This window comes from Rhopalosiphum maidis, chromosome 2 (genome assembly GCF_003676215.2).
Source record: "Rhopalosiphum maidis isolate BTI-1 chromosome 2, ASM367621v3, whole genome shotgun sequence".
In the NCBI taxonomy this organism is placed as follows: domain Eukaryota; kingdom Metazoa; phylum Arthropoda; class Insecta; order Hemiptera; family Aphididae; genus Rhopalosiphum; species Rhopalosiphum maidis.
Genome location: NC_040878.1, coordinates 19,485,209 through 19,512,540, shown reverse-complemented (window position 1 = coordinate 19,512,540; position 27,332 = coordinate 19,485,209). Strand labels below are relative to the sequence as shown.

Sequence of the window (27,332 nt, the reverse complement as noted above, 5' to 3'; positions counted from 1 at the left end):
TGCACAACACATAATATTATTGGTAGAAATATATTTAAAAATAAATTAACCCCTAACAATTATTATTACGTTTTGTAATAATCAAACTTAAATATTTTTTACAAAATATAATAAAAGTTTTTACTTATTTTAGTCTACTCGTCCACCTTAAATCATATCATAATATGTAAAACAGGAAAGAGTTAAGAACTTTTATATTTATAAACCTTCATAGTTTCTATAAAACAAAACATTATATGATATTATATAAAAACAAATAAAGACCTATCTTAGTATCTACAACATTTTTAAGTTTCTTAGATTTATCAAAATTATTTATTATGTCTTATATATTTTTTACCATTAAAATCATATAAATATAGTATAAATTATGCCTATAAAATATTATCTTTAATTTCTATAATATTCTATGTTATTTAGATTTAGGGATTGGCTTAATAAAACTTTTTATATTGTATTATTAGAATAGATGGAATACTTTAAAATCATAATTCACCTTTTTTAAACAAAATATAATTTTTATACTTCATCTAAGGTATAAAAGGTATGGAAACCTACAAGTAATTTTTAAAAATACCTATTGTATTAATTTATAGTTAGTTGTATTCTAATGTTAAAGAAAATATAAAAATGAAATTGAATATAATAATATATAATATGCATATATATTATATACATTATACATGTATATTTATTCTATAAACTTAAATAAATTATTTTTTATTCGAGATTCTACATTAGATAGTTACATATTCGAAAGTTTAATGTATGTTTTCCGTTAACGTTTTAAATTATAATAAAGAAAACAAATTTATCAACCATTAATGTTCATTAATTTTACTTATTTGATTTTAGTATTCTTATGTTTGATGACAAATTATTATTTAATACGATAACTTAAATATTAGTATTTATTTTTAATTATTTTGAACCTACCGAATAATAATAATAATTTTATTTGCACATTAAATTCCGTGATAAAACTGTTGAATAATGTTTTTTTGAAAATAAAATTAGAATTAAAATGAATTAAAAAGATATTATATGCTGTAATACTCGTATTATAAATAAATAAATAATAATAATAATAATACGTAATATAATGCTATAAATTAATATTTGTTTATAAATGTTGACGTGCGTCGAGTGTAAGTTTGTTTTGTTCAAGGACCCCTTTCTCTTGTACTTTGCAGCTTGTAGATATATCTAAAGAAGAGAGGTCGAATAAAAAAAAATAAATAGGAAAGGATCTTGAACACGGTCCAAAAAGATCAATAAACTTTTAGTTCTTAAAGTTATTAAAACACCGTTGTACCCTGTATTGCCTATAATCTATACTATTACGTATTAAGTGTTACATATAAACAACAATTTCAAAAACATTCGTCCTTGTAATATGACATGTTGTATAAGCATCGGCTGAATGTTTACTTGATTATGATATTATTTTACGTAGTTCAATGTCAATTTCTCATATTAGAGGCGGATGTTTAGATCGTAGTCTCGTAATTTGCATAAGTTCACAAAAATACATTTTATTGATGTGTTATAAAAATATCGTTTGCATATAATTACCAAAAAATGATCAATTAGCGTTGCCTACAAATATTTTTTTGCAACTATAAGCTTAATAGCCAATTAGATGTACTTGTATAGTCATTGCATGTGATCAGATATCGATAAAATCATAAAATAAACATATAAGTCAGTTATTGTATGATACAAAGTTGTATGTACAACTTAATTAATAACTATATGAGTTGCTAACCTTCTTTTTACCTCGAAGTACAGTAAGCCTTCAAGACGTGCTGTCCTGTCGCCCCTTTTATAACATTATTATTTTCCATGTCTCTGTACCCAAGAAGGTTTGAATAAACTAATGATTATAGGTACTTGTATATCTATAAAAGTTCATGAACATTTATATGCAATGTAAATTATAATAATATATCTAAGTACTAGCTATTTAATTTGCATGATAAATTCTCGTGACCTACATAGACTATAATAATATATATATATCATTGGAATACTATTCACAACTGCAGTGCTTGCAGTTCTATAGTGTTGTATAGCCAAATAGCCTATAAAGTCATGCGGAAATCTGGTATATTCTGTCAACCACTCGCCAATACTTCCTTTTAAGTCTTTGGGAAGAATTGACAAGAATTTATGTGACAATAATAGATTTCTTGTTTTGCAGATTTGTTAGAGTATTTAATGATATATATAGTTAGTTAATTAGTGTAGATTGTTTTGAAACATTGTCGATTACATACTTTATAAAATTTCTAAAAAAAAAATAACAAATGTTTCATTATGAAACTTTTAAATTTTTGAACGAAATTGAACATTGTCTATAATATCTTTCCGAATATCGTTTTGAAAATCAAACATTTTTTCCATAAAACAATTAAACAACTGATGAACCGAATAGTTTCCTATTGTCCAATTCAAAATACAGAAAACATTTCAAGTTTAATTTATTGAATAAAATATATTCAATTTTTTAGTAAATCAAAAAAAAAGACAAGGTGTATAATATTTTATTTTATGATTTTGACTGTAATGTTTGTTTCTTTTATGGTAGTAAATGAATCTATATGCAAATAAACATGTACTACTAGTTTTAAAAAAATCTTATTCAAATCAATATAAACGTATGAACAGTTATATTTTATTATTATTTTCAAAAAGCTATTTATTATGCCGCAGATCTAAACAAGCTATTAAGAACATTCATTTGTGTAACGCATAACTTTTATATGTTAATATTCCTTCATTCTGCCATGTATAACCACAAATGAGTATAATATATATTAATAATATACATTCAAATATTAAAGTGTTGTATTTGAATGTTTTTAATCATAATATTACAATAGGTTATACACTTCTTTTTTACAGTTTTGAACCGACGACGCCATGGAAACTGCTTTACCATTACTTCCAGGGTGCTCACACTTATACGCACTTGTAAACTATATAATTTTTTCTTTTTCTAGTCAATAATTTTTACAATAATTTTTATATAAGTAATAAGCTTAAATAAGGTTAAGATAATAAAGTTTTAATTATATATCTAGAGAGAAGTCGTCTAATGACATGACAAGACACTTGGATATACTATATGTCCTATAATTAAGACCGTAACTATGGGGAGGGTCCAGAGGTACGGACCCCCCATCCTCCCGAAAAAAAAATTTTTATAAGTAGAAATATTTTAGTGGTGAATATAGTAGAGTAACTATAAATTTTCAGCATTTATATTTAAAAAAATGTTGGACCCCCCACTTCCTCCCCCGAATTTTTTTTCAGTTACAGCCATGATTATAATATAAAAAATTATAATTTATTTTAATTGAATCCTCATATTTTTAGTTCTTTACACTATTTTACATCTTATACTCAATTTTTTTAAATTTGCATTTCTAACTCATTAGTTTTAAATTATTTATTTACAATAAAATCATATTATTTATTATAGACATAAATACATAATAATTTCCTACCTCAAGAGCCTTTTTAGTTTAAGCCAAAGTTATAACTTAAACTGCAGAAACATCTGTAAAATAAACCACTGTTTTTCACAAAGTCTGTATACCTACCTACTTATTAGTATATATGAATATTAGTATATACGGTATACATGTTGAGGTTGTTGGCGTCCATCTTTCAAGGGAAATATGCTCCTGAAAATCACAGTTGTAGACTACTTAGTTAAGTCGACATACACACCCAAGGACAACTATATGTATATATATATATATATATATATTTATTTTTTTTTTTGAGTTCGTTATTCAAACCCTGTTCTTCTTTCATTAATTTACATATTTCTCATCTTGGTAATTTGTAGACGCCAGACGGTCATCGGCCTTAGGTTCAGGGGTCAATGCATTTATGGATTGGTATCGTTATTGGATTTCACTGAAAAATTCTTGGGCGACTGGATAGGTTAATGATCTTATATAATGTTTTATTATAACGATGTGATTTATTTTTTAGAACATCTTAAGCATTTTTTGTTCTGGTAAGTGGTAAGAGATGTCAAACTGTTTTAATATTATGAAATTTATAGGTTTAAATTAATAATACTAATAAGATCAATATCTAAGCAAAAAATTATAGCAAGCGGGTTGGTGATGAAAAAAAAAATTGAGGAACTCAAAAACTTCTATTTTATTTTAAACCCTGTAAGTCGCTCTGCTGTATAGAAAATGTGGAGTACATCTCATCATTGAGTAAGTCACTGTAATGGATATGTTTAAATTGAATTTAATATAATAAATCTTCGTATACAAAAAAAATGATTCTGACAAGAGACGGTCTTCGCATATATTTCTTAGAATATTTTATTATATATTTATAATTTATATTATTGTTATTAGTGATTTGGTAGGTTGAACTAATCACATTTCACATAAAATATTATTTATGATAATAGTATAATATTATTGCATATAATTAATATATCATATTACTAGCTGCGTTATTAACTTACTGTTTATGACTTATGAGTAAAGTAAGTATCATTTTAATTTGAAAAATCTAAAAAAGAATTAACCATATATAATTTTATGACTTTTAAATTGGAAATAAGAACAATGATTGACCACAAATTTTCGAAAATGTCAAACGCTTATAAATAATATAAAATTTGTTTAAGCATTTTTAAATGCTATTTATACGATTAATATTTTTTTTTAAATAACAGAATAACACATTGTTCAATTATTATAAATATAATACGTTTAAATAGATTTTAATATTATGTGCGCGATGTATTCGTATACTATATACATGACATAGACCAACATGATTGTTTAATAAAGTATAGTATTGTATAATATTATAAATTATAATATAGTATTATATATTATTTTATGTATTATTACTATATTATATTATATTTTATATTGTGTATTATTTTTTAATATTGAATAATGTATTAGAGATAATGTAAGAGTATGTCATAGATATTTGGCGTATGTGTGATAGATAATAAAACCATTACTCCGATTCCTAATAATCATGTATCTACTAAACTTATAATTTTAAAAAGAACATTTTTTTACGTTTTATAGTAAATATTATGAAAATCTAAATATTGTATTGTTGACGGTTATTAACTATTATCAGTTTGAAGAATGTATTATTATAATTTATAGTATGCAGTGGCGAGCGAACAATATTGTAATTCATGGGGCACGTCGGTGTATTAATACTAATGTGAAAGAAATGAAAGAATACTACTAAATCTATGAACCATAATTATCATTAATCCAGGGCCATTGAAAAAATTAAACTTGCCAGCTTTGACATTTTCCAACCACCCTCCCACCTACCAAATTTTTGTCTGGGATACTTGTCCCAAAAAATCACGGTCGCGACACCACTGATAGTATGTTAATAGTTATATTCATATATAAATATACGTTCGTTTCACGATTGCATCTATCTGTGCAATACCGTCCTAAGACTGTAGTAAATTATAGTCATATTTATTGTAATTAGATAAACTATATTTTTATTTTTATATAATATGTACCTATATATTTTTATGTATACTACACTAAAACATTTAAGGTTTAATTTTTTTTAGTAATGCATATTAATTATATTATGTTACGTAATAATATTTAACCATGTCGATGTATATTGTAGTTTAAATACAACTATGTTAAATAAATTTTATATTAATTATGACAGGTTTGATAAGAAATATTGTAATTTTTGTTGTAATTAATTTATACTTATAAATCAAGTATAGAAACCAGGAACTTACGCTATTTTTTCAATTTCCACAGTAGATTTCCTTCAATTCAACATTTATTTAAATATAAATTCTCAGTTCAATATTAAACTAGTCTATGATACATTGATACAGACATAAACCTATACAGTTTAAGGAAATAACTAATTTATCAAAATCTTTATGGCAGTGAACATTTATATTTATAAAGTATAATAAATATCAATGTATATTTACCTACTGTAATTCTTGAAGTATAGTGTAAAACTACATTATTTTGCAATAAAAAAAAAAAAATGTTTACTACTCTTACAACATATTGACATCGTTAAGATGATTATTTTGATACTAAATTAATAATAGTTATTTTAACAATCATAGATATACATAATTCACTGACCATAACAATAATATATAGGCAGCAATAGTCCAAATTCACGAAAGTCTACGGATGATTAAAAAATACTTGAAGCAAATCGGGATGATAACCTATAAATTAATAATTATTTGGGTTTTATAAAAATATTTTATTAAATAATATTTATTTTTAATTACTTAATTATAAATATACTTTTTATAGACAATTTAAAGCTGTGTAAATCATTTTATAATTACGTTGTTATGTAGTTGTGTACATTTTTTAGTAGTGCCTAATTTCGTATCATAAGCAAATTAATTTTAAGTTGTTGGAATGGTTCGAAAATTATAGATGATTCATGCGAGATTTTGGAATACAATTTTCATTATGTAGGCATATTTTGTATACGTGATATATGTGAGTACGTGACTTATGTACGTGATATACATACTACTGGACATTTTTGAATTTATTAGTTAAGTAGCTGTTTTATTTTTAGGAACTGTACCTAAATACATTAATATTTGATACTTTTATAACCGGAGTGTTCGTACTTGATTTCTAATTTTCTTTGAAAGTAGGTAGTCAATATTTTTATTGCGCACTAAATTTATAATTTGTATCTATAGAACATTAAAAAAATGCCTGTCTGTTTATAGCGCAATTGTTAAGTATAAGTACATACATTTTTAGACATCGAAAAAATGTATAAAAAAACATATCAGGTTCTTTAAAACATTACCTATAGGTATTTATAAGTTACTATTTTTAAATATTGTATATTTTGTAAATATTCGTATTAAAATTGAGAACGTAGTTAAATGTATTCATGTTTAATATCGTTTATCATGTATTTATGTAAATGTGTAGATATAGTGGATACCCCTATAAAACCATGTTGTTTATTTACATGCGTATTTTGTATTCATTAATATCCAAAGAAAATGGGTTAACCTTTGATAACTCAAATCATATTTATCTAATACTTACATAATACAATATACATAAAATACATATTTATACGATACGTTTATGTCGGTATCCCACGTTTAATATATTATAATGGAATACCGCCAAAGACCTTACGTCAGTAGTTTAATACGTAAGTATTTTTAAAAATATTTTCGTTAGGTACCTGTTTGAGGCTCAAACGAGGGCAAACCTTCATAATATACATAATATATTTAATACAAATGTATATATATATATATGTACATAATATATCCATAAAAAATTAATGAAAACCTCTATAAGTGAAAAATGATTTGTGTACCTATATTATTAAACTGCGTATTGAAAAATTGGCTACAATTTTATACTTCGATGTGTGTGTATATTATATATTAAAAACTCGTTGGTATACATAATGTCAGATGATTAAAAGTACGCGACGTAATTAATGTGCCCAAGGTCTGAATGGGATTCCGTTCTACGTCTCGACTGTATATATCGTCCATGAACTGTATATACGTCTGATATTATTATCTCATAATGTATTATTTTGAATATGTTAAGAGTATCGCGAAAATAATATATAATAGCTGACCTTGAAAAGAATTCGTTTTACTTTCAATTGAAAATAATTGGTTCGTAAATAAAAAATATCGTTAAATAGTAATATATTCGTACATACAAAACTTTCTAAATCAACATTAGAAATTTTTAGAAATATAGATCAAGTATACAAAAAAAAAGAATAATTCACAACTTATTAATCATTATTTTATAACCCATGATACACAAACTGATGTACAATATTTACTACATTTAACTGTCGATATATATATATATATATATATATATATTTATAATTATCATTTTCTATACGACTATTGCAGGATCGAAAAATATGTATTTAAAATAGGTCCATCTCCATAGTACGGTTTCTATTCGAATTAGGTTATAAAGCCTAAAAGTTGATTATAACAATATTTTTCCCAGTAAAAGAAAAATTAAAAACTTATAAATGTCAATCAATGTTAATTTATTGTAAAAGTCACCAAAATTTGTATTCAATTATTTAAAAAAAATGTAATTATAAATTTATAAATTAAATATTTTAAAATTTCTAATTCCTCAGATAATGAGCTAATCTACAGCATAGCGGTAATACTAAGGGTGTTAATCGTCCAACAAGCGGCATTGTATAAATATTGTGTTCATTGAGTGATGGCTTTTTAAAAGAAAATTATTAAATATACATATATAATTAAAAGACTATTAAGAATTATATTAATATAAAACAAATTTAACGTAAATTTACTTACAGTCATTTATGGGTTAAAAATCAAACACCGTATATTTGTTAGTAAAAATTTATAAATTAAAACAACACCGTAAGACCTAAAAAGATAACAATTTAAATATATTTATTCTTTACGGGTTCAAAGTAAAAAGTAACTGGAAATCATGCTTAAAAAATAAAACTAAAATATCAAATAATACTTAAGTGCAATCTACTATGTACTCGTAGTATGGACATGGGACTTGGCTATATAGTAAAGACTACTATTTAAAATAAATACATTTAAAGTATTGCAAAAAGCAAAACAAATAGGTTGAGAATTATTTAGCCTTTGTTGGGATGTACTCTGAGTAATGTTAATTGATTCTCAAAAATAAGAACTGATTTAGAACCAAATAAATGCTTATTCAATTCTAAAAATTTGTGTTAAACTCAAAATGTTTAAGTTTATTTCCTAAAATATCTAAAGTTTACAGTTAATATTTACACAAGTTGCTATTTCCGAGCAATATAGCTTATTTTCATATCATCCTCTTGAAAAAAACTAGGAAATGAATTATGAACATTTTAAAGTTGTAATATTTTACATTTTTATAATTCACTTTTTAAAATAATAATATCAATAAAAGCTTATGTCATTGTCTAGATAATATTCTTACCTTTAAATTTGATAATAAATAAATTTACTATAATAGTAAAGCTAACATCGCAAAATGTATTCTGCTGAACGAAAATTTGTTATGATGTATGTTAGTAAGACAGAGATAACATATGCATCCTCTTAAGTTTAAACTGAAACAAAAACATTGAATAGAATATTATGTGGACCACACAATAAACTTATAAAAAAAAAACATTTTATACAAATTATTATAACAATTATTGTTGGGAAAGTACGTAACATGTATACTAATGGTATACACATCATTTTTCTCAAATATAATTCATCACAAAATAAAATTGTGATTATTTTTTCTCTCTTTATTTTGTTAATCATTCTGGTGTCGGTGTCTACGAGATATAAAAAACGAAGGTCGGCCCTCGATGTGGCACGCGTGGGCTAAGCATTTACCATGACTGTTGTTCTAGTTCATAGTTGTATTAATGTATGCCTCAAATAAATTCTTTTGGATTTATTTTTTGCTAAGTTTTATTAAAAATAATATCACACAATTTAAATTTTTTTTAACTACTTAGAATTACACGTTACAGCTATAACTACCAGCGCGTGCAGGGCCGGATCTAGGGGGAGGGCGAACCTGAGCACTTGTCCCCGGAAATCTTGGTCAGGAAATGCCAAATTACCAAATAATAAGTGAATATATTAACAGTTATTATTCATTACAAAATTACAATTTTCATTTTACTTTGGCTATGAATATTTTATATTTGTTTCATTTATTTTTTATTTAGGTTAGGTTATCTGTGTTAACCGTTTTTTAATGTAAAACGTACGAGTCAAGCAACAATTTTTATTTTAAAGTTCGTATTTAAGGTACATTTTTTCTAATCAAGTCTCTAATATTTTTTTTTTCTTTTTCTTTTATGTAACTGGTACATAAGTACAACAGTGGCATACATAGAGGGGTTAAATTATGAGAGGGTACCTACTAATTTTATATTTTGTCTCGAGTAAAAAATATACTTGATCCGTGCCCTGAACACGTGGTTTAAATTCAAAATCTCAATGCTTATTTTTTTTAACAACGATTATTAAAATAATAAAACTTTATATTTTATTAAAAATATTATATTTACAAAAATGCTAATATTTACTAAAATATTAATATATTAATATGTTTCGAATGACAAATAATTCAGTAGCTATACTTAATATCGTTTTTGATTTTTTTTCTTCAAAAAGTCTCAATTCGAATCTTAACTATCTAAATGAGAAACTATAAAAGTAGTCGGTAAATAAGTACCTATTTATATACATTTTAAAAAGTACACATACTGAAAACATTATATATATATATATACTGTCTACACGGTCCAACAACAAATTATTAAATTCTCATAATATAGGACGTCTTCAAGACGTATGTTTTCAATAATAAATTTGTATGTATTTCAAATATATGTTTACAAACTTTATTATTATTAGCATATTGTTGTTATTAATGTTATTATTGTTATTGTTATTATTATTATTAATAATATTATTATGACTAGTTAAAAGTAAATATAAACGAAGTATTTACCGACACGAATTCTTAGCACGTGGATAACTCGAATACTTTTATGTTTTACATAGATAGTGTAAATTAGTTGTGATACCACTATGTCGTTATATACATGATATAAGTAAAAAGTAAATAGACCTTATAGATAGACCTATAAATTATTGAAATACCTTAAATGAATCTTCTATAAAGTGAAATTATACACGTGCATATTTGTGTAACACTGCTGTTTATACTTGAATTAAATACTACAATTAATTCGTCTGTAAATACCGTAAAGAAATGACCGGACTTGAACCATTGACCATGAATATATTTATATTAGCATATACGGCGATTGAACTATAGAGTATAAATTTAGAGACAAGGTTATAAGTGACGTTTTACAAATTTGTTTATTTCGTGAATGTTCATATCAATTAAAGTAGTGAATTATAATAGCATTTCGGATGTTTTTTTTGTGCTATTTTTTTGTTTTGCACTAAATGACTCATATAGTTATATGATATAACTTATATCGCCATCATTGCGTGGCAAACACGTGGTTTCGACCACATGTAAGCGAATATATAAAATATTCGTTTTGAAACGTTTTGATACATTCATTACACTGTATCGGTATTCTAAACACGTGTTTATACAATTGAAGCAGAATTTAGGGGGTGGTTGGGAGGTATATAAAGTTTGTTTATCTAGCTTTTAATATACATGATTATATGATTAAGGTTTAACATTATAGAACTACTTAAAGATAATTTTTTTTTATTATTATTACATATATAAATATTATATGCTCATGATGTAAATAATTTATAAATAATTATGCTTTATCAATTGTAAAACAGCTAAAATGTTAATTAATAATTATCAATAAGTTGGATGACTCTGTCAGGAACACTTTATAATAAACAAAAAAAATATATATATAGATAAATACTCTTAGGTGGAGTGATCCGAGTTTTTACTAATAAAAAATAAAATTTTTTACCAAACACAAACAAATACCTATACCATGTTGTTTTCTTATATGGGCTAATAAGATTCGTACTAAAATTATTTTAGAGATGAACCATCGTTTTCACGTATCTGTGGATCAAGCAATATAACTTGGCCATACGCGGCAGTTTTCATATTTAGATTGGTGTCACTGCTATTTCTAATGTTGTTTAAGTATAAGAAATACAAAATTTACAGTGATCAAGTTTCGAGGCTGAAAAATTATGTTATGTACCTATGTATATATTATATATATACACACGATTATATAGGTACATATTATACTATGATTATTTTATATGGCGATTTTTGAACTGTAATAGATATTTTTTCAACGATATAAGTACATGTCTATCTATAATTATGCCCTACACGTACATTATACAGTTAATGTTAAGCTGAAGATACTCTAACTAGTTTTTTATCTATCCCGAGTTACCGCGATATAGGTGTATTATGATACTAATTTAAACTCCTCGTTAGTTCGATATAATTTGTCTTAGTGTTTTTGACTATTGCTAGTTCAGCATCGTTCGCGATATTATTCATGTTGGATACCTACGTCTTTCAAATATTATGATGTTGTAATGTGGAGAACGGCTGAATAGTTCAATGAACCGTTTTTATTGCATATAATATCTATAAGTATATTTAATAATTTTCTTCACGTGTTTCAAACCTAATATAATATGCGTGTTCTAATAATATATACACACAGAATGTCTTATTTCTTATTGTATTTTTACGCAAATACAATTTTCAACAAAATCGTTTTTTTAGTGTAACACGAGAACGAATAACCGTAGATATTGTAATTTTCACCAAATGTTTATAATACCATTTTCATTACATGATAAAATGTTCAAACATTTTTAACTTTTTTTAGTTATTTAAAGACATAAGAAATTTTCAATTTGTTGTGGATTTTTTTCTTTAAATGTTGATTAAAAATTATTCGCTGCCTCACCGGGTAGAAATATTTGAAAACTGTATACAAAACTTTAAGTTGTCAATTTTTCAATTAAAATATATTAAAAACCTATAACCACATTATTTTATATAGACATTTTAAATTTAAATTTGGTCGAAATAACTTATTTAAACTATAAATAACGATGTTAATTATTTTTTTTATATTTAAAAAAAAAATTGTGAAAACAATTTAAAACTTTTAATTATATTATATGATTATGAATTATAAGTACTATATAATATACACAATGAAAATGTATACAATATTACTATGAATCTGTTTACTGTTGTACGATATTCACTGAAAGATGTTATTACATTTTGAGTTGTATGTTATATAATTTTATATAATATTGTAATCATATACAAAATACAATAACGCCGCGCATCAGATTTATACTTCACTGTGAATGAACGCACTCTTGAAAATTTTAGTCGCTATGAACGAGAAACACCTCGAAAACTGAAATACGATTTGATATTTGTCGATTAATTATTATCAAAACTGTTTATAATGATCCAAACAAAAACGCAACTACTCGTATTTTGCCGAGGATTCGACGAGATTTTACTAACCTACCAATATAGGTTGAATTATTATAATTTGTAATATATAGTGATAAAAACGTTCGTGGAAATATACGAGATAATGAATGATAATATTATAATAATATATTATGTATCACATCAAATTAATGAAGAGCGATGTGCGTCTAACACTCTTACCTTGCACGACAACCTCGGCCCGCAATAAACCTCGAAATCGGAAAACAGGCGGCACGTCTCGTCTGGCCGCCTAAATAGGTGATAAACTGATAATGCTCGCGAATACACGTTATTAATTAATTCATTACATAGACTCGTTTTGCCGGATGTCATCACAATTTACTTCTACAAAACAATATTGAATTATTTTAAGTAAGCAATATGCATTTATGGGTGACGACAACGTTTTCCCAAGACTAGCCAAAGGAAAATATCGCTCATCAGTCTTACCGTGAATATAACATACTATAAGCCGGGTTAATAATTGCGTCGTATCTCGTGGCGTATGTCTTTTATCGTGTTCTGATTGGCTGTTGTAATCATATGACATCGTTGCCATCTTTTATTAAGCATAATCTATCCAGAAATTTCCAGAGTTGGGCCGAACTCAACTTTTAAACACAACACGATACACGGTACGCTATAGACGGCGTAGATGTAGACCCAGCTTAATAAAAAAAAAGGTCTTGACAAACCTTATTTAAGGTTTGCAGGTATATAAAATACTTATATTGCAGTCAACAGCACTTGAGCACTTCAATGGATTTTTTATTTGGATACGTTTTGAAATACTAGTTATTGAAAAAAATAAATAAATAATAAAATAAAATAGATAAATAAATACCACTACAATTCACTATTTAATGAATTATATAGAAAATGTACACATGTCGAAAGTTTTATTTTTATTTTTTCCATAATTTAGTTTTAGTCCATTTAAAAGAAATGTTATTACTTTTTATCGTAATTTACATAAAAATAAAAATCAATGTTTTTCTTATTTTTAAGGTGGTTTTATTTAATCTGTGGATATCAATTGATTTGTGTTTTACTGCTTTAGATCTATTAATGTATGTTATATACTAAAATAGTAAAATTCAAATAAATGAAAAATGATTTTTTATAATTATTAATGATGTTATTATTAGTAAATACCTATTAACTAACACTGCCTTATGCACGAGTCTAAGGCTCGGAAGCTATTACATTAACGTGGTTTTTTTTTTAGGGCTATTAGATTTATTGCTTAGTAAACTTGAAATTAATTTCACGACACTACGAAAAAATATTGAAAGTTTTTAGTGCATATTTTTTAATTTTACGATTTTTTGGAGCATATTTTAATGATATGTTTATAACACAATTTTAAAATTTGACAATAAAAACAAACATTATTTATAATGTATAAACATTTGGAGTTTTCCGCATTTTCACTAGGGATTATTGTATCATGTTTTTCTGATCCCTAGTTATCATACGATTTCGCTTTTTTATTAAAAAAATATTTAGTAGAAATTATTAAATATTAACATCTTATAAAAGTTGTATAAAATAAATAAATCCATATTTTTAAAGCATATTAATTGTTTTATTATTATATAAGCACGTAAGTCCATGCTTAGTTAATACTTTTTAAGTGCATAAGTTCCGAGCTCTAATCATGATTGTTAAATACTAAAATGTATTCATATTATAAGTAACCGATAAATCTAACCAGCAAATGTAATTTTATATTATAATTAATTTTGTTTAAAACCAAAAGAATAATGTCTTTCTCTTTTGAATTATTTTTAACAATACATACGTATACATATATATATATATATATAAGCGGCTACGGTCTACCACATGGAATGTACCCTTATAATTTATAAAATGATTTTCGTGTACCTTCAAAGTGTATTATTATTCTATGGGTTCAACAATTAATAGGTATAACAGATGTATTTAATAATATAATGGGAATATCCGAATATATTATGACTCTTTGAAATCGTCGACATTCCAATAACGCATTGGGGGGAGCGAACCTTTTTTTCGTCTTATAACACGTAGGAACAATACCGAATTCCTTATAGACTGTTCACCCCAATGAGTATAAACGTGTTTGCATCGGATTTCTTGGAATTGCAGACCCTTCGTACATAATATAGGACTTGTTTACATCAATGAAAGTAAAACCGGATCTTACCTGTGGTAGACTAGACTATGTCCTGCAGACGACCTTATCGTCTCATTAATGTGTCTTCAAGGTTTTATTGTTCACGACGTCTGTTCCCATTGAACAATTTTGAATCGGTTTAAAAGTTCATAGAACTCTGGGTGACTCCTTCACTGGATATGAAAGAAAAAAATTACGATTTGTATTTTATAATAACATATTATAATTAATTATATATACATAATATATTTTATATAATGCGAAATACCACTACACTGTATGGGTAATATTATTATTTTAATATAAATAATAAATTATTTAATAAACTGTCGATAGTATAAACATTTTTTTTTGGTAAATATAATCCGGTCCAAGATTTTAGTTATTAGTTAAGATACTTAAATTACTATACTAACAATTATTTTTTTTTTATCAAGGTAATAAATTTCAGAATAAATATTTATTGGCAAAATCTCAACTCTTCATAATTTCAATAATAACTAAAATTTAGCACTACAAATATTAAATTATTATCATGATTAGGCTTTTTCTTAAATTTCGAGGTGAACTACATGACACAAAATGAATAATATGTGATTTTTATAATTTTTGTCTATCAAGCAATTTATGAGTAAACAATTTAAAAGATTTATTTTTTAGACAATTTTTTTATAGCAATATTGTTATTCGTATGTATAATACGTAATATATTTTTTTATTCAATTCGACAAAAATCCATTGTATTACGAATCAACTATTCGATTATGCGCTTAACGCCACAATCACAATGTACATTAGATATTCATACAAATGATAATGTACTAACAGAATGAGTATATAGAATGTGGAATTTATGAATCTGATTTGGTCAAATGTGTACGACAATTTTTATTGAATACATTTACTATTTTTTTCCTATAGCTTACGACAAATATTTAAAAGTGAAATCCACAGCGTGCTTACATACTTTGTACATTATTTTCATTATGGTCTTTTTATGCAGTTTGTACACCGACAAATAATTTTGAAACAAATACACAATAATTATCAATGTTGATATGAAATAACAATAATCCGCCGGCCGCTCGTGGTTTTTCTGCTTTTTTTCACGCGATCAAAATGTGTTTTTTCTTTCGTAAACCATTGTATTTTGACAATACATAATATATTATTATAGACGGCGCAGGTACCAGACACAATACCGTCATAAATTCAGATAATCAGATTAACATCAACACATCATCATATTTTCTACAGTACGGATAATCGTCGTCAACAAGAAGGTTTATGTTGTAGTTTAGTGTCTGTATGCGTTAAAATATACTGACTGCAATCAAAAAACACCGTTTACTGTCGGGTAAGTTGTAATGAACACCAGTTGTTTTTTTTTTTATAGATTTAACTTAAGCTTTTACAAGTATACTGAAATAAACTCTGTCAAATCAATGTCTATAATATTTACCTAATATAAAATACAAATGAATATAAAAATAATAAAGATTTAAAACTATGTGTTACACGTATACAAGTAATCTTGCAGTGACAGTATTATATTAAATATTAAAATGTCGTTCGAAAAAAATATTATTATGATTTAATAAAAACTAAATGATTATGTTAAGATTGTATTGTATACATGGAGATTCAAAAAGCATGCTACCCCCTCCTCATTTTAGATCTTTTAAACAGAGTAAGAATGCACATATTGGAAATATGGCTTTACATCAATATTATTATTATCATTTTTTTGTCTCTCAAAACATTATGGAGCAGTCAACAATTATTTAATCTTTTATTGATACTATTTACGGCGTCAAAGGCATTTTAGTCTTTAGAAAAATTATTCTTTAGTCGAAACGATTCTTTATGATACAAAGTTTATATCAACAATGCCCGCTTATGGATAGACAGATCAGCTGTCAGTGATTCTTATTCGCTTTTAAATACGATTTGTTTGTTTTCGTGACGATAAATAAGTAATCTTCAAATATTAATGAAAATATTTCGATCTGAAATCTGGTATGGTAATAATATTAAATATACATGTTTTCGTCCAAAATCGATCTTTTAGTTTTCGTCTAAATGACTTGTTTTTACCCAAACTTAAAAAAGAGTGAATTGGTTTTTGGTCAAAAAAATGTATTATCGTCAACGAAATAAACATACACATGATTTTACGGACAAAATAATCCCGGTCATCGCTTTTAGCACATTTATCAATGCGTTTTACCTGCACGTAGATAACTTTTCCTCGGCTCAGAAATTGAATTCAAATTAACACATCCACTACAGTGATCTACTCGAAATATACAGAAGAGAAAATATCTATGTTTTTCCATTGATTATGAATTTATTCAAATTTTGATTTTCAGAATATTTAACTATATAGACACATTATATGAAAATATGAACTTTTTTCAAAATATGAAAACTCCCTTTTTATAGTCGTATATTGTTAAAAACATAATTTATTTTTTTAAATGTATATGTTACGCTGTCAATGTTGAAAATGAGTCATAATAATGACTATAGTCTTTATCAATTCGGTTAGACAACGTTGTCATTGTTTATACACTATATAAAATGTCTAAAATTAGAATAATATTATTGTGTATTCAATTAACTGAAAAAATCTAAGTAAATAAAAATTTAACCAATTTTTTTAAACTTATTACTATTAATATTATTAAACTACTCCTATGGAAATTATCTTAAAACTGAGGGTACACAAAAAATGGCAATAAATAACAATATTAACAATACACTAAATACAGAAAAATGTAATTAAATTATTTATTTATAAGGTATTAGGATCATTCAAGAAATTACATTAATACATTATATCTGATTTAATATTGTATAAGTATAATATACATAGTAGTATATATTGACTACTGACTAGGTTATTATTTATTATGTATTTGAACATTTTATATTGTAATTGGCTATTATGTAATATGAAAATATAATAATATTTTATAAATGTGCATGCCTAACACTGTGCCAAACACAGTTTAAGAAATACTGACCTAGATGATATTAAAAATGTGTATGGTACACCTCTATAGCAATACAATTTTAAAATTTAAAAAACAATAATTTAGTCATATATATATATAAATATGTATATACGTTTTATGCTATCAACTTACTTTATTGTTTTCTTATGTCGTATTTTGGAATAGTTCTTAGCATTATTCCTAAAATGCGGTTAAACGAAAAATATATATGTATAGCGTTCCCATTGCGTCCGACAATAAGAAATGCTGACATTTGAATATTCCGCCGGACTCTAGCGTTTAGTGTTTAAATTTCTTTGTATTTTCCATATGATATTATGTCGTTTCACAATCGTATAGACTATAGATACGTATACCGTTTGAAATCTGTTTTTTTCTCCCGTATCATACCCGCCGGACACATTCTGTATAGTTTGTATACATTTTTTTTTCGTTCGCCTGCATTTGGGACGCAATCGGATTATAATATAATAAACATGCTCCACTTAACAACCAGTTTTGAACGGGACGCGATCAAAACACGGGGAAGGTAAAAAAAACTATATACAATTAAATAAAAGGTCGAAATGTGTCGTGAACGGAATACGCTCGCGGTGTGCACAATAAATAAATAAATAAAAAAAAAAATAACTCGGTGTGACATACTGTAGCAAAAGTCGGGCTGGCAGCAGTACTTACGTATATAGCTACTACCACTGTGTCGATTGTTACTACCCCGCAAGCGTTACGCTTTGTGTTTGTTTATAATTATAATATTATTCAATATTTCATTTGAAAGCAATAATGATAAACTTAACATAAAATCATCTCATTCGATGACAGACAATATAATATAAGTAGGATATAATATCATTATGAAAGCCTGCAGTAGTCAATTATAGAAAAAATTTATTTTCGTAAATGTGTAGGTTATAAACCACACTTGCAGCACATACTGTCATTCTTCTGCCATTTTTCGTCTTAGGTACATTCGTCATTAGTGTTACGTCATAATTGTTATTATTCCTTATAAAAATTGATAATTGGATTATTTGGATCAAAACAAATTAATGCATAATATTATGTGAACAAATTAAATGAAAAATATATAAGTTTCAATATACAATAGCTAGTAATAATTATACTTAAAAACGCGCAATTAATTATAGTTTAAATATTAATTTGAGCAATATTATATAATAAAAATAATTAAATATATTTTAATAATTATTATACTACAATAAATGAACAATATAATTCAATATAACTTTACATTTATTTGGATCCAATAAGTGTATTAATAAGAAATAATAATAACTATGGCGTACACATTAATCAACCGTGTACTGTACGGAAGTTAATACATATAATATCCGCTAAGAGGAAACCCCTAAGACCATCTATAAAATTCATATTGATCACGTTTCGTAAAACTTTCGTAGCCCGGAATCTAAGACCAATAATTTATTACAGTATAGTGTTTAATATATTATGATATATTACTGTGTTTGTCACGTAACTGAGATGAACTTGCGAAATAAATATAAAAAAAAATCTATAAAACTATAAAGACCTATCCACTATCCACTGATCCTTTCACACGCACCATTCAGTTGGTATTGTAATTCCACTAAATTTACATACGAGTATATTCTTCTCAATTTAATAGATTTTAAATATAATTGTGTTTATTTATTTTATAATAAATAAACATTATTAAGTGTTATTATAGGTTTTCTAATTTAATTAATTGCATCGCATGTTGCATCGTTATTTGTCCCCTGGTAGGTTAGGTACCATGTAAGTACAAGTACCTAATACAACGATGAAAATGTTAACTATAATTTAAAATCACAATTTCGTAAGTACCTATTATTATACTACAATAATATTATATTCTATTGAATCGTGTTAAAGGAACTTAAATCATGTTTTGGATCATTGGTGTAATATTACTCGGTGCGTTGTATGCTAGTTATCTATGGCGATCCAACAGAAACTTACCTCCAGGCCCTTGGGGTGTTCCAATCCTCGGCTATCTGCCATGGCTAAATCCTACACAACCTTACAAAACGTTGACGGCACTGGCATATAAGTATGGACCAATTTACAGTATTCAAATGGGGAAACATTTTGCAGTAGTTATGTCGGATCCAACATTGGTTAGAAAGGAATTAGCACGAAATGAACTTGCCGATCGCACTAATTTCGAAGTTGTCAACGAAATCATGCAAGAACATGGTAAGTATCTATATAACCAATGGCCTATACGGTTATACCGAGTTGAATAGTATTTAATTATTCGTTGTATTTAGTTATATTTAAAAAATATATAATGAAAATGAATTTAAATGTTTTCTATAATTAAAAAAATATTATGTATAAGTATAATATGATAAAATAAATGTAATAAATGTACTGTTAAAACTGCGTAAAATAATTAATTTAAATATAAAATTTAAATGTACTTTTTTTTTAAACATCGTAAAAGTAAACTTCCATAATAATTATATGTTGATATGCATATTCATTCCACCGTACTTATCATAGTTCTTATAAGTAATTTTGGAATGTAAATACAATTTAATAACGTATAGGTCTGATATTTACACGCGGACCTCTTTGGAAAGAACAGCGAAAATTTGTTTGCAATTGGCTTAAGGAAATTGGCGTGTCTAAGTTTGGGGAGAAGAAAAATAACTTACAACTACTTATTTCCGACGTCGTGTCTGCTTCAATTTCGGTAACACTTTATACCAAGATAATCAAAAATTATTTAAACTTATACTATTTTTTTAATTATAATTAATAATGTAATATATTTTTTATTTTAGAAATTACGACAGTCAAATGAAAGTCCAATTGACACAGGAACTTTTTTTCTAGTACACGTAGGAGATTTCATAAATCTCAAAGTGTTGGGTAAAGCGTGGCCAGAAGATGACCCTAATTGGATTTATTTAAGAAATTTGGCTGAAGATGGATCCAAAAAATTTGCTATAGCTACGCCATTGAGTGTTTTGCCAATATTGAAGTTAGAAACGAATATAATGATTTGCGTGATACCCGTATAATCATGTGTTTAAATAATATTTTGTTGATGTAATTTTCTTAGGGTAATACCGAAGTACAGAAATACTGTTTTTGAAGTAGTCGAGGGAGTTAAAAATACGCATTGCATATATAAAACATTGATGGAAAAACGAGGTAACGAAATCAATGAATGTGACGATCTGATGGCTATGTTCATGAAAGAAATGACAAAAAGAATAAACAACACGGATTCCCACTTCTTCACCGAAAAACAATGTTGTTTTCTTCTGTCTGATATTTTTGGTGCTGGTGTAGAAACTACCGTGAATACCCTAAGATGGTTTCTTCTTTATATGGCTTTAAATAAAAAAATACAGGTAAAAATTCACATATTTTTTTAAATAATATTAGTTAATTTAGGTATAACAATTGTATGTTATTATAACATACACGCAGATTCATTGTATGTTCTTTTATAAATATTTTATTTTTAAATGTTGAATGTATTGATTTTATAATGATATGTTTTTTTTATTTGAGTACACGATGAGTTATCGATAAAATTCTATGATTTTAAAATTTGAGGTTGATTTTGAATATAAAATTGAATCTAGTTTGTACATTTAAGAAGTCAAAATTAAAAATTCCTAATATTTTTTTTTATTATCGAGAAAAACAAACAAAAAATTTAAAAAAAACTGGAATTTTCACGCTATACCAGATTTTGATTAAATTGATTTCTTTATTTTATTTTTGAATAAAAATAAAATATAACCATAAATATATGAAATGTTCATAAAATGTTTAAATTGTCATTTTCATTTTCATTTTCATTTTATTATTTGTATTACGAAAAGTAAAATTAATGACTTTAATAGCTATACAAGTATATTATCAAAAGAACGTATTACGAAATATGCTTACTATACTTATATATTATAGGCTGACCGTCTCTGCTTAGAATTATTTTTGTATTCAACGATATATCATTGAATTCAAATGTAACACACCTATGATAGTAACCCACTTGACACTTATTAGTGTACAGCAGAACGGTACACACTCGCCTACCTTTATATATATATATGTTCATGGTTCATATATTCTATCGTAAAAAATGCAAAGAAAATAATAAAATACTGATATAACCTCATCTACATATTTCTATAAACTATTGGCTGTAGGTTAACTGCACTGGTATCTAATTAATTATGGTTTCTAATTTTAATTAATGCTATTACATTTAATTAAAATTGTTTATTTATTTATTTTTTTTTTAATATGATCATTATAAATATTTAATATGACATGGTACCCTGATAGATTAATTTTTTAAGAACAATTAAATAAAAATATGTAGATAATAATTTTCAAAATATCTTGAAGTTAATAAAATAGCAGCACATGGCTATTATAATTTATAATTTAAAATAAATGATGATAATTAATTCAAATTTATAAGATATAATTATGTGTATAATGAAGTGTCACGTACGTTTAAGTCTCTAAACAAGTGTAATAAATATACATACTAATAAGAAAATCACTGATAACGTTTTCTTTATAAAATTTTGATATAATAAAACATTTTTAGAACGACGTACAGAAATTGTTGGATTCTGCATGCACCAATAACGGAATAATAGATTTAGAGCAGATTGAAAGCATTCCATTGCTAAAAGCTTGTGTGTCTGAAACTATGCGTTTACGGCCAGTAGCTCCATCTGGAATACCCCGATCGGTCAACAGCGAAATTACAATTTTAGGTTACCGCATACCAAAAGGGACCATGGTTTTACCTCTGCAGTGGGCAATGCACCACAACGAAAAGTATTGGACGGACCCGCAAGTATTTCAACCGAAAAGATTTTTAGATGACAAAGGAAATATGATACACAACAAAGCGTTCATGCCATTTCAAGCCGGTTAGTAATTATTACTAATTAGAAACGTTCATTTTTTTTTTAAATTGTTGTACCATAGTAGTCAATATGAAAATATCTAACAATGTTTTCAGGTAAAAGAGCTTGTGTTGGAGACACGCTTTCCTATTGGTTACTCTATTTATTCGGTGCAAATATTATTCATAATTTCAATGTTTCCATAGAAGACGGTCTATCTGAAAAAGAAATTAACACCATCATGGATGGGGAGTTTGGCATAACGCTCAGTCCGGCTACGCACAACATTGTTTTTAAATCTCGAATTTAAGATGAATTGATGCTCAATTTTTTTTCAATTGATTAAAATGATTTTTAAATAAATATATAATCATACAAAATTATATAAATACAAAAATATTCTAGATTTGTTATGAGTACGATGTTCACCAAATGTACTCGTATAATATTTTAAGGCGCTTATTATATAGTATTGTATATTGACTATATTAACTGTACACGATAATTTCACGTGTATAATTTCCCAATAAAATATTGATGGTCATTTTCGTTGAATCTATCGACGTCATCAATAAAATTCGTTCGTTTAAAAATCACGATTACCGATTATTTGAAATTTGTATCGAAGAAATCAATAACTACAGTACTACACACAGGTAAAACGAATCACCCGCTAGTTAACCAATCACTAGACCACTGAATGAGTGCGAGTGAGTGTGTGTTTGTGAACGATTTTTGCTCATTTTATCCGTGTTTGTATACAAATTAATTAATTAATAATTCATGATATGTGTAGTGTATTTCTGGCGGGAAAATTATTCTATTAATGTAGGAAGTATTATGTCCAATTAAATTGTAATACTATAGGTACATAATAAGTAATAATTAATAACGTAAACATGACCGGTCTGGTCAGTTAGTCAGTTATGTATATAGGTTATATTTACTGTATTTACTACGCTTCTCGGTGTCTGCCATTTAGTGTTTTTATAATTATCAATTAACATAATTCATGATAATTATTTTTTTTTTTACAAATTGCGTCCGGTGGTAAATTAATTGAAAAACGGCACATGATCGATTTATAATGCTTATACTATTACATCATACAACTTGTAGTTCTTACAAGTAAAGAATTTAAAAATTATTTAAAACCGTACGAATAATACGAATTTGAATATTATCGTGATATAATCTATTATCTAGCCTTAAAAATCAAGTTTTTAATCAATACACAAGTAATCAATACTATGTTTAAGCACTTAGACTGATTAAAAACAATACAATATATTTGTAATATTGTAAGTTATAAAAATTAATGGGTTTTCCGTCTCACCAGCTGAAATAGGATCTAAAATTTTAAATATACTATTATTAATATTATTATGATTTAAGTCATTTAGAAGATGGCAAAGAATATATATAAGAATCGATTAATAGAGTACCAATTATATATTTTATTTTTTTATTTTACGAAGAATATTGAAGTATTTTCTTTATTACCCTTAAAATTATGATATAAAATATTCGATGGTCAAATTTAAATAACAGGTTTTTTTCGCCCAATAACCCAAATGAGCATTAAAAAAACAAGACATTTTTCATTCTTATTATTAATTTATACACGGTAGGTAGGCCACTAGGGTTATGTATGTGTTGCATAGAATTACGATTTACAAATTTATGAATACTATGTCATTGGAACGTATTTTGGTCATGTGTTTTTATCGAATTCTATAAAAGATCTAAATGCACCGCATATACAAAATATACGCAAATGCACCGTAATTTCAGTTTAGGTAAGTACTGCAAATTATTAAGATACGTATTATGTAGGTACTTACGAGATATTATACTTATTCTTTTAATTTGTATTTATTATTTATACCTAATAATGTTATAATAATAATAATAATAATATTATTATTATTTTATTTTACCATATTATACCATTAATATTATATGTGTACGTACAACTATGTATAAGGTACTTATTTAATTATAGTAAAATTAATTTATGTTTTAATTCATTATGCATATTTATACAGTATATAATAATTTTAAATTCTTTTATACAAAATTTACGAAAATTAAACAAATTTTGCTCACTCTAATGCAAATGCATTAACATTTATGAATGATACAAATACAATTAAATGAACAATGAGACACCATTTGTTACCGGTACACTATACAAATTTACATTATTATAATTCATAACATCAGGTAGAAAGCCTAAGGATAGATATTTAATGCCTATTATAAGACTATAATGTTAAGAACGTCAATACTAAATTGTTTATTTACCAAAGACTTTTCTTTGAAAATTACTAAAATAATGATAATATTAGCTATTTCAGCTGTTCTTTATCAAACATTTTAAGCTCGAAAAACATGATAATAATATTTATTTTGTATCGTATATAAAATAAAATAGAAAAGCTGTTTGACTCCTATTAACTTTTTCTGATGATGTACTTGTATAGTATGTACTTATATTAGAGGTCAAATACAAAACTGATATTAGCAACTAGTAAGATTAAAATATAATTACTATCTAGTATCTATGAATACTTTAATACTCAACTATTTTGTTTTTCAAATTCATTTAAAACCGTTACAACGCCATAAAAATATAATTGATGTTGTATTGAACATAGTGATTTTCTATATACAGAACAAAATATAAATGTCCGAGTATAATCAATGTTATGCTTAATAATTAATCCTATATTAAATATATTTTTATAATCATAGAAATAAAAGAGGTTAGATTTTTTAGATTATTTAAAATTTAAAATTATCTGTTGTTAAATTCCTATTTAATCATATGTAGATTAGTATGCATATTTAATACCTAATAATTAGTTTAGTTAAACATTTTTTGAAGAACTCTCGTCTCCTGAACAAGACAAGTGTACTTTGCTTTAGGATACAAATTGATATATTAATGGTTTTATAGAATATTTTGAAATAGAAAATAAAGTTACTTATTTACATTGCGCACATGTTATAGTTATTACACTGTCATTAACTTTCGAGCCATAAGTGTACATGTTAAGTTCGCTGAGGTAAGTAGTAGAGATTTTTAAACAAATGCGAACAACTTGAAGGTACGATTTAAAAGTGGATTTTGATTAAAAGGTGCGATTTGCCACTAAAAAGTATATTTTACTTCTAATATACAATGAATTCTTCATAAAGGCAATGAGAAATCATATACTTTGTCGATTGAAAATGTTATCCATAAAATACTCTAAAAAAGGCCATAGACAATTGTTTTGCTTAAGCACTAAGAACGTTTTTTAACAGAATATTGTAAACAAAACAATAAAATATTATTATTAAGTAGATAACAAATTTTTAATTTTGGTCATTTTTCTGTTTTCTTTACGTTTTATTTATGTAAAATTCACCATTTTTATGTACCAAGACCTGAATATTGGATACAAGGTTAACTATATAATATAATATACATTATTATTCTAACCAGAATTAAAAAATCTCAATAATAATTATTGTTTGTTAACTTTAATATCGATGTCAATACATATTATATTGTATATTTAATTATGTTAAACTTATATTCTATACTTTAGGCCGCGGCCCGTATTGAAATAAAAATAAAATACATTGTTTTTTTAAATTGTATTTTTTTTTATTTAATTCCACTTTACTTATATTAGGAGGTACTCTTAATTCGTGTTTAATTAAAATTATGACTTAAGTTTTCAAGTAATAATTAGTAACTTATATTGTTCTTATAAATTGTAAATGAATTATAAACATAATATGTAAACATTGTTAACCAAAATTTGCTCAGAATTGCTTTTCGAATGCGACAGGTTCATCATTGCTTTCAGTGGTTGGGGATAGACGAGTGTCTTTTTTTATGTATAATAGCATTGTAGCCTTTTTTACAACGACAAAAATCATCATTTTAATTTTAATTCTATAAACCGTGTTTTTGCTTTGCACTTGTGAACAACATTGGCATGTAATTTAAAAAGTTTAATTTTACCATTGGCGTAGGTACTATATATTTATATATGTATTATACATATATAAATATAATATAGTACCTACGTACATAATGTTAATGTATAATATATAATATATATATTTATAACTGTAAGTTTTATATTATTAACTCTACAGTGTAGATTCTCTCAGGTTTAAA

General features: G+C 25.7%; 1 protein-coding gene across 3 annotated transcripts in view; it reads left to right on the top strand.

Moving 5' to 3' along the window:
• Positions 1-23,474, top strand: part of LOC113552021 (cytochrome P450 306a1-like) — a 32,179-nt gene extending 8,705 nt beyond the window's left edge. The window contains exons 1-8 of one of the 3 annotated variants that reach the window (XM_026954673.1): positions 16,193-16,340; positions 16,397-16,576; positions 20,136-20,459; positions 20,816-20,961; positions 21,053-21,252; positions 21,334-21,628; positions 22,846-23,176; positions 23,269-23,474. In XM_026954673.1, coding sequence (XP_026810474.1) covers positions 20,147-20,459; positions 20,816-20,961; positions 21,053-21,252; positions 21,334-21,628; positions 22,846-23,176; positions 23,269-23,462 — 1,479 coding nt within the window. In that variant the 5' untranslated portion in view covers positions 16,193-16,340; positions 16,397-16,576; positions 20,136-20,146 and the 3' untranslated portion in view covers positions 23,463-23,474. Of the gene's footprint in view, positions 1-16,192; positions 16,341-16,396; positions 16,577-20,135; positions 20,460-20,815; positions 20,962-21,052; positions 21,253-21,333; positions 21,629-22,845; positions 23,177-23,268 lie in introns of those variants that run through there. The other 2 variants (XM_026954672.1, XM_026954674.1) reach the window with 2 other exon arrangements.
• The last annotated feature ends 3,858 nt before the right edge of the window (positions 23,475-27,332 follow it).